General features: G+C 35.2%; 1 protein-coding gene across 3 annotated transcripts in view; it reads left to right on the forward strand.

Moving 5' to 3' along the window:
- Positions 1 to 14,106, forward strand: part of LOC112649496 (uncharacterized) — a 290,778-nt gene that overhangs the window by 201,379 nt on the left and 75,293 nt on the right. For all 3 annotated transcript variants that reach the window (XM_025431847.2, XM_025431846.2, XM_025431848.2), the window contains exon 8: positions 11,567 to 11,608. In XM_025431847.2, the coding sequence (XP_025287632.1) occupies positions 11,567 to 11,608 (42 nt within the window). The remainder of the gene's footprint in view (positions 1 to 11,566; positions 11,609 to 14,106) is intronic.

The following is a 14,106-nucleotide window of genomic DNA, read 5'->3' on the forward strand; positions in this document are numbered from 1 at the left end:
TTATGTAGGTTAAAATTATTGATAACTTCCATATTAAAAATTCACACTGGGGGAACATGGGTGGCTCAGTCAGTTAAGTGTCCAACTTGATTTAATCTCAGGTCAGGTCATGATTTCAGAGCTATGGGATCTAGTCTTGTGTTGGGGCTCGATGCTGGATGTGGAACCTACATAAGATTTTCTATCTCCCTCTCCCTCTGCCCTGCCCCCGCCACCATTCACATGTGTGCACTCTTTCTCTCTCTAAAGAAATTCACACCATTCTCGTATTGTATAATTCTTCTTTCTCTTTTTTCTTTAGCTTCATTAGTTTCTATTATTTTGTCTCATAGGTCACTAATTTGTTCCTCGGCTTTTTCCAGCCTGCCATTCATTGCATCAAACCTGTTTCCAATATTGTTTACTGCATTCTTCTTCTCTACCTGATTCTTTTTTTATCTTGATTGTAAGAGTCTCACTGATATCTTCTATTCTTTTCTCAAGTGAATATCCTTATGATTGTTGCCTTATTTTTTTAAAGATTTTATTTATTTATTCATGAGAGACACAGAGAGAGAGACAGAGACATAGACAGAGGGACTTGACCCCAGGACCCAAGGATCATGACCTGAAGCAAAGGCAGACACTCAACCACTGAGCCACCCGGATGCCCTGATTATTGCTTTAAATTCTCCATTCAGCCACGTTACTTACATGGGTTTTGCTTAGATCTCTGGCCAAGGACTTTTCTCCTTTCATTTGGGATAAACTCCTCTGTCTTGGAATTTTGTCTAAGTCTTGGCCTTCTCTGTGAAAAAAAAAAAAAAACCACCAAAAAAAACAAAAAACAAAAAACAAAACCCAATTATGTCTCCTGCTGCTGAAAGTAATGGACTTATGAAGAAGAGGTCATAGTGCCCAAGGCCTGCTGCCCAGGGCCTGTGTGTTGCATGTACTCTGCTATTATATTTTGGCTGCTCTGTCTTTCAGGCCAGTCATCTACAGAGGCTTCTCTTGCCTCATTTAGGCAGTATTTAGAACCTGACCTGAATATGGTGACTTTTAACTAGGTGTGCTTTAGTCTGCTTGTGAAATGAGAACTGACACCAGCTCCACCAGAGCTGAGGCCCTGCAGAAATCTCTGGTTGGGAGACATGTCATGGGTAAGGGTTTGTGCTGGTCTACTGGGAGAGAGGCCCACCATGCTGGGACACAGGCAAGCTTGACAGAGAAGGGAAGCCTCATCAGACCACAAAAGAATTATGCAACATGAGAGACTTAGGGAACTCAGTGACTTTATCTAACATAATAACATTCATTTTATAGAAGTCTCAGAAAAAAGAGAGAAAAACGGGGATAAAAATTTTTGAGGAAATAATAGCAGAATATTTCCCTATTCCAAGGAAGGAAATAGATATCTAGATCTAGGAGGCAGAGAACTCCCTTAAAAATCACCAAAAGCATTTGAATACCAAGATAAATTATAATTAAATTTGCAAAATACAGTTATAAAGCAAAAATCTTAAAAGCATAAAAACCAAAGAGCTTAAATTACATGGGAAAACTCCTAGGGCTAGCTGAATATTTCTCAACAGAAACCTGACAAGACAGAAGGGAGTGGAATGGTCTATTCAATATGCTGAGTTTACAGCCAAGAATAATCTACCAGCAAGGCTATCATTCAGAATAGAAGAAGAGAAAAAGAGTTTCCCAGACAAACAAAAACCAGGGGCGTTCATGACCACTAAACCAGCCCTGCAAGAAATATTGAAGATGACTCCTTGAGTGGAAAGGAGAGACCAAAAGTGACAAAGAAAAGAAAGTATCAAAGAAAATCTCCAGATTCAATGAAAAAAAAGTAATAAAATGGCAATAAATACATATTTATCAACAATTACTCTGAATGTAAATAGACTAAATGCTCCAATCAAAAGACATAGGGTGTCAGAATGGATAGTAATAAAATAAGAAATCTGTATGCCACCTAAAGGAGAGGCAATTTAGACCTAAAGACATTGTAGACTGAAAGTGAGGGAGTGGAGAAACATTTATCATGCAAACAGATATCACAAGAAAGTCAGAGTACCAATAATTATATAAGACAAACTAGACTTTCTTGTTCTTGTATTTTTTTAATCCTGCTTTGGTGTTAGGGTAGTACTGGCCTTCTGGAAGGATGTTGAATGTGTTCCCTCTATGTGTTTCCCTTAAACTTGATAAAGTTTGTCATAATTTTTATTTCTTAAATATTTGCTGGAATTCAGCAATGAAGTCATGTGGTCTTGGGCTCTTCTGAGCTAGGAGATTTTTGATTCCTAATTCAATTTTTATTCTTGTTACTGGCCTAAGATTTACTATTTCTTGTATATAACATTAATGATTAAATATTGGTAACTTATCTATCTGTAGGAATTATCTGTGTTTTCTTTTTCCTAAGTTATCTGATTTGTTAGTATATAATCATTTATAGTAATCTTTTATCACAGTATGTATTTCTGTGGTTATCTGTGGAATTGTTTTCTCATCCATTTCTCATTTTTGTTCTTGATTCTTCTCTTTATTTTTTTCATAGTTAATGTACTTAAAGCATTACCAATTTCATTTATTTTTTTGGAAAAACTGGTCATTACTTTCGATGTCATGTTGTTTATTCTGTTCTATATTTTATTTATTTATTATTTTTCTTTATTATTTCCTTCCTCTACTAAATTTTAGTTGTTTCTTCTTTTTCTAATTCCTTGTGGTGCAATGTCATTTATTTGAACTTTTTTTAAATAATTTATAGCATAAACTTCACTCTAACATGTACTTCTGCTGCATCCCATATGTCTTACAATATTGTGTTTTATTTTTAATTGGTTTTGAGACATTTTAATTTTCCATTTGATTTCTTATTTGTCCCATTGCTTATGCAATAGTTTGTTGTTTAATATTTATATACTAAATATTTAATATATGCATTTTAATTTCCCAGCTTTGTTTTTCTTAGATATATATTTTTTGTGGTTGAAGTTCGATTTGCCAACATATAGTATAACACACAGTGCTAATCATGTTAAGTGCCCTGCTCAGTGCCCAACATGCAGTCACCCTATCCACCCCCTACCTCCCCTTCCACTACACCTTGTTCATTTTCCAGAGTTAGGAGTCTCTCATGTTTTGTCAACCTCTCCAATTTTCCCACTCACTTTCTCTCCTTTCCCCTGTAATCCCTTTCACTATTTTTTCTACTCCTTGTATGAGTGAAGCCATATAATTATTGTCATTCTCCGATTGACTTACTTCACTCAGCATAATACCTTCTAGTTCCATCCATGTTGAAGCAAATGATGGGTATTCGTGCTTTCTAATGGCTGAGTAATATTCCAATGAATATATATACCACAACTACTTTTTTAATTATCTGTCAATGGACATCAAGGCTCCTTCCACAGTTTGACTATTGTGGACATTGCATAGCAGAAAGTCTCATAATGTATTTTAAAAATAGTTTGTATTTCTTTGGTATTGGTTGTGATCTCTCCTATTTCATTTGTGGTTTTATTAATTTGAGTCTTTTCTCTCTCTCTTTTTTTTTAAATAAGCCTGGCTAGTGGTTTATCTATCTCATTAATCCTTTCAAAAAACCAACTCCTGGGTTTTTATCTGTTCTACAGTTCTTCTGGTCTCTATTTCATTCAGTCCTGATCAAATCTTTATTATCTCTCTTCTTCTGCTTGGTGTAGGTTTACTTGCTGTTATTTCTGCAGTTACTTTAGGTGTGAGGTTAGCTTGTGTATTTGAGTTTTTCCATTTTTTTTTTCTTTTGAGGGAGACTTGTATTGCATGTATTTCCCTCTCAGGACTACTTTTGCTGTATCCCAAAGATTTTGAATCGTTGCATCTTAATTTTCATTAGATTCAATGAATCTTTTTAATTTTTCTCTCATTTCCTGGTTGACCCATTCATCTTTTAGTAGGATGCTCTTTAACGTCCATGTGTTTGAGTTTCTTCCAAATTTTTTCTTGTGATTGAGTTCCAGTTTCAAAGCATTATGGTCTGAAAGTATGCAGGGGACAATCCCAATCTTTTGGTATTGGTTGAGACCTGATTTGTGACCCAGTATGTGGTCTATTCTGGGGAAAGTTCCATGTGCACTTGTGAAGAATGTGTATTCAGTTGCATTTGGATGGAAAGTCTGATATATATATATCCGTGAAATCCACCTGGCCCAGTGTATCATTTAAAGCCCTTGTTTCTTTGGTGATGTTGTACTTAGAATATCTATCATTTGCAGAAAGTGCCGTGTTGACGGCTCCTACTATGAGTGTATTATTATCTAAGTCTGTCTTTACTTTGGTTATTAATCAATTGATGTACTTGGCAGCTCCCATATTAGGAGCATAAATATTCATGATTGTTAGGTCTTCTTGTACGATAGACACTTGAAGCATGATATAGTATCCCTTTTCATCTCTTACTACAGTCTTTGGGTTAAACTTTAATTTATCTGATATGAGGATTGCTATCCTACCTTTCCTTTGAGGACCATTGGAATGGTAAATGGTTCTCCAACCTTTCATTTTCAGGCTGGAGGTGTCCTTAGGTCTAAAATGAGTCTCTTGTAGACAACAAATAGATGGATCTTACTTTTTATCCAGTCCAAACCCCTACATCTTTTGATGGGATCATTCAGCCCTTTCACTTTCAGAGTAACTATTGAAAGATATGAATTTAGTGTCATCATAATACCTATTCAGTCTCTGTTTCTATGGATTATTTCTTTGGGATTCATCCTTCTTTTACAGGGTGCCTCTTAATATTTCTTGCAGAGCTGGTTTGGTGGTCACATATTCTTTCAGTTTCTGCCTATCTTGGAAGCTCTTTATCTCTCCTTCTATTCTGAATGAAAGCCTTGATGGATAAAGTATTCTTGGCTGCATGTTCTTCTCATTTAGTACCTTGAATATATCATGCTATCCCTTTCTTGCCTACCAGGTCTCTATGGAGAGGTCTGCTGTTAATCTAATATTTCTCCCCATGTAAGTTAGGAATATCTTGTTTCTCACTTCTTTAAGGATTTTCTCTTTATCTTTGGAATTTGCAAGTTTCACTATTAAATGTCAAGGTTTTGAACAGTTTTTATTGATTTTGTGATGAGGAACCTATCTCCTAGATCTGAATGCCTGTTTCCCTCCTCAAATTAGGGAAGTTCTCAGCTATGATTTGTTCAAATATGCTTTCTGGCCCTCTGGCCCTCTCGGCACTTTCTGGAACCCCAATTATATGTAGATTCTTCCTTCTGAGGCTATCATTTATTTCCTTTAACTTTCCCTCTTGGTCTTTTAATTGCTTTTCTCTTTTTTTCCTCAGTATCCTTCCTTGCCATCAACCTGTCTTCTATGTTGATCACTCTTTCACCTCAGTAACTCTCATCATTAGGACCTCTAGTTTGGATTGCATCTCATTTAATTGATTTTTAATTTCAGCCTGATTAGATCTAAATTATTCAATCATGAAGTCTCTTGAATCCTTTATGCTTTTTTCCAGAGCCACCAGTAGCTTTGCGCTTCTGAATTGGCTTTTTGACATTGAACTGTAATCCATATTCTGTAACTCTGTGACAGAGAGTACCATTTCTGATTCTTTCTTTTATGGTGAGTTCTTCATTCTAGTCATTTTGCTCAGGCAGGGTGGCTGTATGAGCAGGCTGAGTCAAGAATATCAACCATGACCTAAGTAAATTTCACCCTAGATGATTCTGAGGTCAGAGACAAGAAAATGAAAACAAAGATCAAAACAAAATAAAACAAAAGGACCACTAAAGTTAAAAACAAATTTTAAAATAAAGTTAAAAAATTAAAGGCCAAGAATCCCAAAGAAGAAGAAAAGAAAAAGAAGAAAAAGAAGGGGGAAAAAAGTAAAGAAGAAAAAGAGAAAAAAGAAAAAAATTGGGTTTGGGAGATGGTAGTAGTGATGAAGTTGTAGTGGAGGAAGAATGTAGTCTACCTGAGGGGGCCTAGAAGGTGATCCTCTTGGTTCTGAGGGTATTAAGTTATGTATGATAGAAGATGCTCAGTCCCAAATTTATACACACCAGCAATACTTGTAGATATCACCAACACTGACCACCAAAACATAAACAAGATAAAATAGGGAGGCAGAATGGGAATGAAGAAATAATATAATCTCATAGAATGAACCAGCACAGTATTCCTTTTGGTTCTGGGTGTATGTTGGTCATGTTTTAGAGGTATTAACTTCTGCCATTGTAGAACAACACAAGGTAGAGAAAACAAAAAAAAACGCAAAACAAAAAAAACCTGATATCTCGTATATCTCCCAAAATTAAATTGAATATGTTGAAGGGAATCCAGAAATGAAAAATATATCTAAAACATGTAATTGTAGAAATATGAAAATCAAAAAGGAAGAAACTTAAAAGTAAAGAGCTAGTAAAATATTGTAGTTAAGGTGGGAAAAGAGAAAAAATATTGAAAATGTTTAGTTTGATATAAAAACAAATTGTAATGGAAAAAGGAAAAAAAATTTAAATGGGGGGATCCTCTAGTTCTATATACTATATTTCCTCGATTTTCCCTTGGTCCTGAAACTTTCCAGCATTGCATGGTCAAGAACTTGCTCTTCCCCTGTTCTTCCAGCAGTTATTCTGGGAGAGGGGTCTGTTTTGCTGATTCTCAGGTGTGTGTGCCTGGGTGGAGATGTCCCACCCCCTTGCCAGGTGCTGGGCTCTTGTGAGCTGTCTATCCTGTGAGACCTTTGTTCCCTGGTGGCCCAACCTATCCCAGGCACAAGGTGAAACAAGGAGGGAAAACAACAATGGCGGCAGTCAGATTTGCAGGTCTGGAGTCAGCTCCCTGCTAGTAACTACAGTCTCTCAGTCTGCACTGGCCTAGATGTTCCTGGGGCCAGTGCCAGCGCACTGCTCTGGACAGCTTGGGGGTGCCTAGCGGCAAGAGTGTTTTCGCTTTCCTGTGCCCTCCCTGCTTCTGCCTGTCCCAGGGTGAATGCAGGATCCCTGGCTTTATCTGCTTGGGTGCCCTGGGATCCATGGCCCTGTGCTGCTGGACCTGCCCTCCCACGGGCTGCAGCTCCCAAAGGCAATTGGGCACCACCACCTCTGTCTGGAACTGGCCCACCTAACCCCCTGGCTTCTCCCAAATGCCCCAGGGGCTACCCGCTCCAGCCCTTTACTGAGGTTGGTCCGTGGATTGCGGTGTGCTTTCCCCCGGGTGCACCTCCTCTTATAGTGATTCTGGGAATCTAGAGGCTTCACTGCCCCTCCTGAGATTCTGCCTGATTTCCCTGCTAAGCACTTTTCTGTCTGGGAAAAATCCCTTGTGGATTTTTAAAGTTCCCACTTCTCCAGGGCTGGGCTTTCCAGTCCTAGAGGCTTTTGCCACTCTGCTTTAGCCCAGCTCCTCGTGGTGCCCCACCCCTACTTTATTCTTTTTTATTTATTTTTTTCCACCTTCCTACCTTGCTAGAAGTGAAAACCCTTCACTCTGTAGCATTCTGGCTGTTCTCTCTTTAAATCTCAGGTCAAATTTGTAGGTTTTCAGGATGTTTTGAAAGTTATCTAGGTAAGTTGGTTGGACCAGGTGAATTGAGGACTCCTACTCTTCTGCCATATTTCCCTGCCCTCCCCCCAGCTTTGTTTTATTGTTGATATTAAGTGTCATAGGATTGTAGTTGAAGTTGCTCCTTAAAATTGTGGTATTTGTTATTTCATTTCATATGCAGGTTAAACAGGTGACTTTTCTGTGTGTACTTGAAGAAAATATGTATTCTGTTTTTCTGGGATTGAATGTTTTCTATGTATCTTTTAGAACCATGTACTCTGAAGTATGCTTCAAGTAAAAAAATGTTCTTGTTGAAAAAAAAATACTGTAATGGAGAGGACTCTTTTGCGATGCCTGGGTGACTCAGTGGTTGAATGCTTGCCTTAAGCTTAGGGCATGATCCCAGGATCCAGGATCGAGTCCCACATCAGGCTCCCCGTGAGGAACCTGCTTCTCCTTTGCCTATGTCTCTGCCTTTCTCTCTCTGTCTCTCTCACGAATAAATAAATAAATCTTTAAAAGAAAGAGACAGTACTCTTTTAAAATAAAGCATACCAGAGAGGAATTGGGTGGGGGTATGAGTGAAATAGGTGAAGGGGATAATGAGTACATTTATCATGATGAGCACTGAGTTATATATAGAATTGTTGAATCACTATGTTCTACATCTATAACTAATATAACACTATGTGCTAAATATACTGGAATTAAAATTCAAAACCTATTTCAGGGACGCCTGGGTGGCTCAGTAGTTGAGCATCTGTCTTCAGCTCAGGGTGTGATCCCAGGGTCCCTGGATAGAGTCCCACATTAGGCTCCTTTTGAAGAGCCTGCTTCTCCCTCTGCCTCTGTCTCTGCCTCTCTCTCTGTGTCTCTCTTGAATAAGTAAATAACATCTTTAATAAATAAATAAATACATACATACATAAAACAAAAACTTAAGACAAATAATAAGCAAATTTGGAAACAAATTCAACCTAATAAATTATTCAAATGTGTTATTTATAATGTCATAATGATAAATGATTATTTATAGAAATAAATAGGATATTTTTTAAAAATTACTAATTTCTAAAACAAAAAATAAGAATTCATTTTTTTAATTTTCAGAAACCTTTAATTATGATTTAATAGAAGATATTTGGATATTCATATGGCTTCCAAATTTACATGTCATCATATTACATGGTATAACCCTCTAGAATGCTCCACTCTATACTAATGAATAATGAAAGCTATTAAGTCAAATGCTGTCATTATTATAAAAATAAATTTGACCTCATGAAGCTCTGAAAGATTTTGAAGACACACAGTTTCACAAACCACACTTTAAAAACTTACTCTACAATAACCATGGGAAGAATATGAAATGAAACATCATGTGTTTCTAAAACTAATGTAACATTGTGTGTCAACTATCCTCAAATTTAAAAAGAAGATTGCAGAAGTAAAAAATTAATATATGAGAAAAATGGAAATAAAGAACAGATAAAACAAAGACAAAATAAGTGCTTTAAAAATGATAGCTATAAATGCAACTCTATCAGCAATCACCTTAAATGTAAATAGTTTAACACACCACTTAAAAGACAAATTATTTTAAGACTGTATTAAAAATAGACCTAAATGATTTTTATGAGAATTATACCTTACATGTATGGATACATAGTAGACACTGAAAGGATAGAAAAATATATATCATGTAAAATTTATACTAAGTGGTGTTCAACCAAGGAGGTGAAAGACATGTATTCTGAAAACTATAAAACACTGATGAAAGAAATTAAAGATGATATAAGGAAATCGAAAGACATTCTATGCTCATGAATCTGAAGAACAAATATTGTTAAAATATCTATACTACCAAAGGAATCGATACATTTAATGCAATCCCTATCAAAATGCAAACAACATTTGTTCACAGAGCTAGAACAAATAATTCAAAAATTTGAATGATACCACAAAAGACCCTGATGGCCAAATCAATCTTGAAAATGAAGAGCTAAGCTGGAGGCACCACAATTCCACACTTGAAGTTATGTTACAATGCTGTAGTGATGAAAATAGTATGGTAGTGGCACAACAATAGACACATAGGTCAGTGGAACAGAATAGAAAACACAGAAATGAACCCACAACTATGTGGTCAATTAATCTTCAAGAAAATAGGGAAGAATGTTCAATGGGAAGAAACAGTCTCTTCAACAAATGGTGCTGGAGAAAACTGGATAGCAACATGCAAAAGAATGAAACTGTACCACTTTCTTACACAATACACAAAAATAAATTTAAAATGGATGTAAGACCTAAATGTGAGACAGCAAACCATTAAAGTCCTAGAGGAGAACATAGGCAGTAGTGTCTCTGACATGGGCCATAGCAACTTCTTCCTAGATGTTTCTTGATATCACAGAAACAACAGCAAAAAATAAACTCTTGGAACTTAACCAAATAAAAAGCTTTGGTGCACTGAAGGAAACAATCAACAAAACTAAAAGGCAACCTATGGAATGGGAGAAGATATTTTCAAATGACATATTTGATAAAGGGTTAGCATTCAAAATATATAAAGAACTTATAAAATTGACACCCCCCAAATGAATAATCCAGTTATCAATGGGCAGAAGACATGAATAGACATTTTTCCAAAGAAGATATCCAGAAGCCAATGGACCCATTAAAAGATAGTCAACATCATTCATCATCAGGGAAATACAAATCAAAACTACAGTGAGATACCACCTCACACCTTGCCAGAATGGCTACAATCAAGAACAGAAGACAGAACAGGTGTTAGTGATGATGTGGAGAAAGGGGAACCCTCTGGCAATCTTTTGGGAATGCAAACTGGTATAGCCATTCTGGGAAACAGTTTGGAGGTTCCACAAAACAGTTAAAAATAGAACTACTCTATGATCCAGCAATTGCACTACTTGCTATTTGCCCAAAGGATACAAAATACTAATTCAATGGGATACACGCACCCTGATGTTTATAGTAGCATTATCTACAGTAGTCAAATTATAGAAAGAACCCAAATATCCATTGACTGATGAATGGATAAAAAAAATGTAGCATATGTATACAATAGAATATTATTCAGCCACAAAAAATGAAATAGCCATTTGCAGTGGGATGGATGGAGCTAGAGAGTATTATGCTAAGCAAAATCAGTCTGTCAGAGTAAGACAAATACTGTATGATTTCACCATATGTGGAATTTAAGAAACAACAATTGAGCATGGGGGATAGAATAGAGAGAGAGACCAAGAAACTGACCCTTAACTAGAGAACAAATTGATGGTTTTCAGAGGGCAGGTAGATGGGGGATGGGTTAAATAGTTTATGGGGATTAAGTGGTGCATTTGTTATAATGAACACTGGGTATTGTATGTAAGTGTTTAATCACTATATTGTATGTTAAGGTATGTGCATAGAATGTGTAATGTCCTGACCGTTGGAGTAGAAAATAAAGAAAATTTTAATAAAATTAAGGAAAATCAGGGTGTCTGGTGGTGCAATTGGTTAAGGGTCTGACTCTTGGTTTCAGCTCAGGATGTGATCTCAGGTAATGAGATTGAGCCCAGCATCACGCTCCATGCTCATCATGGAGTCTGTTTGAGATTTTCTCTTCCTCTCCCTCTGCCCCTCCCACTTGTGCTCTCCCTGAAATAAATAAATAAATCTTTTTAAAAATTCAAGGAAGACGGATAAAAGGAGCACACAAAACTGTGGTACACCGAAGACAAAATAAGATGGTAGAATAAGTCCAAATGTATCATAATCACAATAAATATAAATAGGCAAAAGCCATTTTTTAAAAAACAGGCTCTCAAAAAAATTTAAAAAAAACAGGCTCTCAGATTGGTGCTATTCCCTCAGATTCTGAAAGATGCCTTTCTATAACTTTGAAATAGATTATTTGAAGCACGTTAGTATTATCATTCAATATTTATTCTGTACCCTTAAAGGAATAACAGATTTTATATGAACAACACTAACTTTTTATTGTTTTTTCTTATAGTCTGATCTCAGCTATGAAATGGAATCTGATATGATAGATGTGGTAAGTGGCCTTCTCAGATTTTGTTTTATAAAATAAAATATTTCACATATACTCTATTCTTTTTAGTACTAGAGTACTAAGTAATTATATTTTCTTTAGTACTCCGTGTAAAACTATAGATGCATACATATATAGTATTTAAAGCATATTTTGGTTTACCTTTTGTACCAAACAAAATTGGATGCAATAAGGAAAAATTAAATATTTTAAATTAAAAATTAAAGATAATATTCTAAAATTTGAGACAAAAATAAACCATGAATAATTGAAAAATGTGTAATTATAATGGGCAAATATGAGTGGTATCTTTTCATCATATTATGAAAGAACAAAAATAATTCTTTTATTTCATTTCTGATTTGGAACACTCTTCCTTTCAGAAATAATTTGCTTGTATACTGCTTTCTTTTGGTGGAGACTATAACTGCTCTTTGGAGTTTTTAATTATCAAAGAGAACAGACCTTAATACACTTAATAAAGCCAAAGTTCTTTGAAAATATGTATATCAGATATTGACATAGAGAAACTAATATTCATAAAACACCTCTGTTGAGGAAATATTTTCCTTAGATAAGTTCGACCAAAGAAATCTTGAACCTGTACCTACTGCCTTGAGTAACTTCATTTTTATTTAGAAAAGAATCTGATGGCACTCTTTAGAGTTACAGATTGCATGAAGTATTTCAGATGTGGCTGGGATAACTAGAAATATTTAATTATAGACCTTTCTAGACCAATAGATTATAGGTTCTTTCTAGACCAATCTAGTATTCATTTGAAGGAAGTTTAACAGGCTCAAACATATATAATGGCAATTGGTGTAAGAACAGTTTTTAGCTTATTTGTTTTGTTTTGTTTTGTTCTGTTCATTGCTAATAGGTCAGTCAGCCAGGGAAATAGAAATACCATATGATTTCACTCATGTGTGGAATTTAAGAAACAATTGAACAAAGCAGAAAAAAAGAGAGAAACTAAAAATAAAAACAGACTCAACTCTAGAGAACAAACCAGATTATTACCAAAGCGGAGGTGGTTGGGGGAATGGGTAAAATAGGTGAATGGGATTAAGAATATACTTATCCTGATGAGCACTGAGTAATATATAAAATTATTGAATCAATATATTGTACACCTGAAACTAACATAACACCGCGTGTTAACTATATTGGAATTAAGATAACATTAAAAAGAAAATTTTTAAAAAGTTGCTTCATCCTGAAGAAAACATCTGATACTAATTCCTTTGCCATTTGTAGTGATTTGGATGGAGCTAGTGAATATTATGCTAAGTGAAATAAGTCAGAGAAAAACAAATACTGCTTAATTTCACTCATATTTGGAATTTGGGAAACAAAACAGATGAACATGGAAAAAAAACAAGAGAGACAAAGCAGGAAACAGACTCTTAATTATAAAGAAAAAACTGAGAGTTAATGGAGGGGAGATCTGTGGAGGGTGGTTTAAATAGGTGATAAGTACTAAAGAGGCACTTGTGATGAGCACTGGGTGTTATATGTAAGTGATAAATCACTAAATTCTAAATCTAAAACTAATATTACACTATATGTTAACTAACTGGAATTTAAATAAAAACTTGGAGAAAAAAATAAAAGTTTTATAGTTGACCATATTAAATTTCATTATTACCACTTATTCAGCTCTTTTACAATTCTAATTCATTCATTCAACAAGTATTTACTGAACATACATTACATGACCTTCACTGTTCAGTATACTAGGAACAAAATAGACACATATGCCTATTGTAATCAAGTTTAACAAATAAGTGAAATATATGGTATGTCAAATAACAATAAATGTTATAGAGAAAAATAAAGTGAGGGAATAGGATCAGGTGCTAGCAATCATAGTTGAATGTTAGGGAAGGCCTCACTGAAAAGGTTGAGAGCAAAGATGTAAAGAAAGTAAGAGACCTGAAGAAAATGAAAGGCTAACTTTGTGGCAATATGGAAGAAGTGTGTTCAAAGTGGAGGGCATAAAAAACAAAGATTATGAGAAAGGCACAAGGTTCATGTATTCTAAGAATAACAAGAAGGCCTAAAATTTTTTAAAAAGTAACAAGGAGGCCAACGTGGTTGGAGTGAAATGTAGACAGGAGAGTGGGAAGTAGAATATCAAAGCTGAGGTCTAAGAGCAAATGGATAAAGTGGTTATTATATAGGTAGTGGGCCGCTGTAAAGACTTAAATTTTTATCCCTCAACATACTATGATGTAAATTTCTACACGTATAGAAAAGTTGAAAGACTATATAGTAAAACCCATATCCATACCACTTAGGCTCTACAAACAATATTTTATGATATTTACTTTATGAAATATCCATTGTCTATCCATCCCTCAGTCTACCCACCCATCAATCTTATTTTTTATGATGCACTTCAAAGTAATTTGCAGAAATGAGTATATATCACACCAAATACTAAAGCATGACCATCATTAATGAACCTTCAATACTAGTTTTCAGTTCAATTTTAT

The sequence above is a fragment of the Canis lupus genome, chromosome X (genome assembly GCF_003254725.2).
Source record: "Canis lupus dingo isolate Sandy chromosome X, ASM325472v2, whole genome shotgun sequence".
NCBI classification, from domain to species: domain Eukaryota; kingdom Metazoa; phylum Chordata; class Mammalia; order Carnivora; family Canidae; genus Canis; species Canis lupus.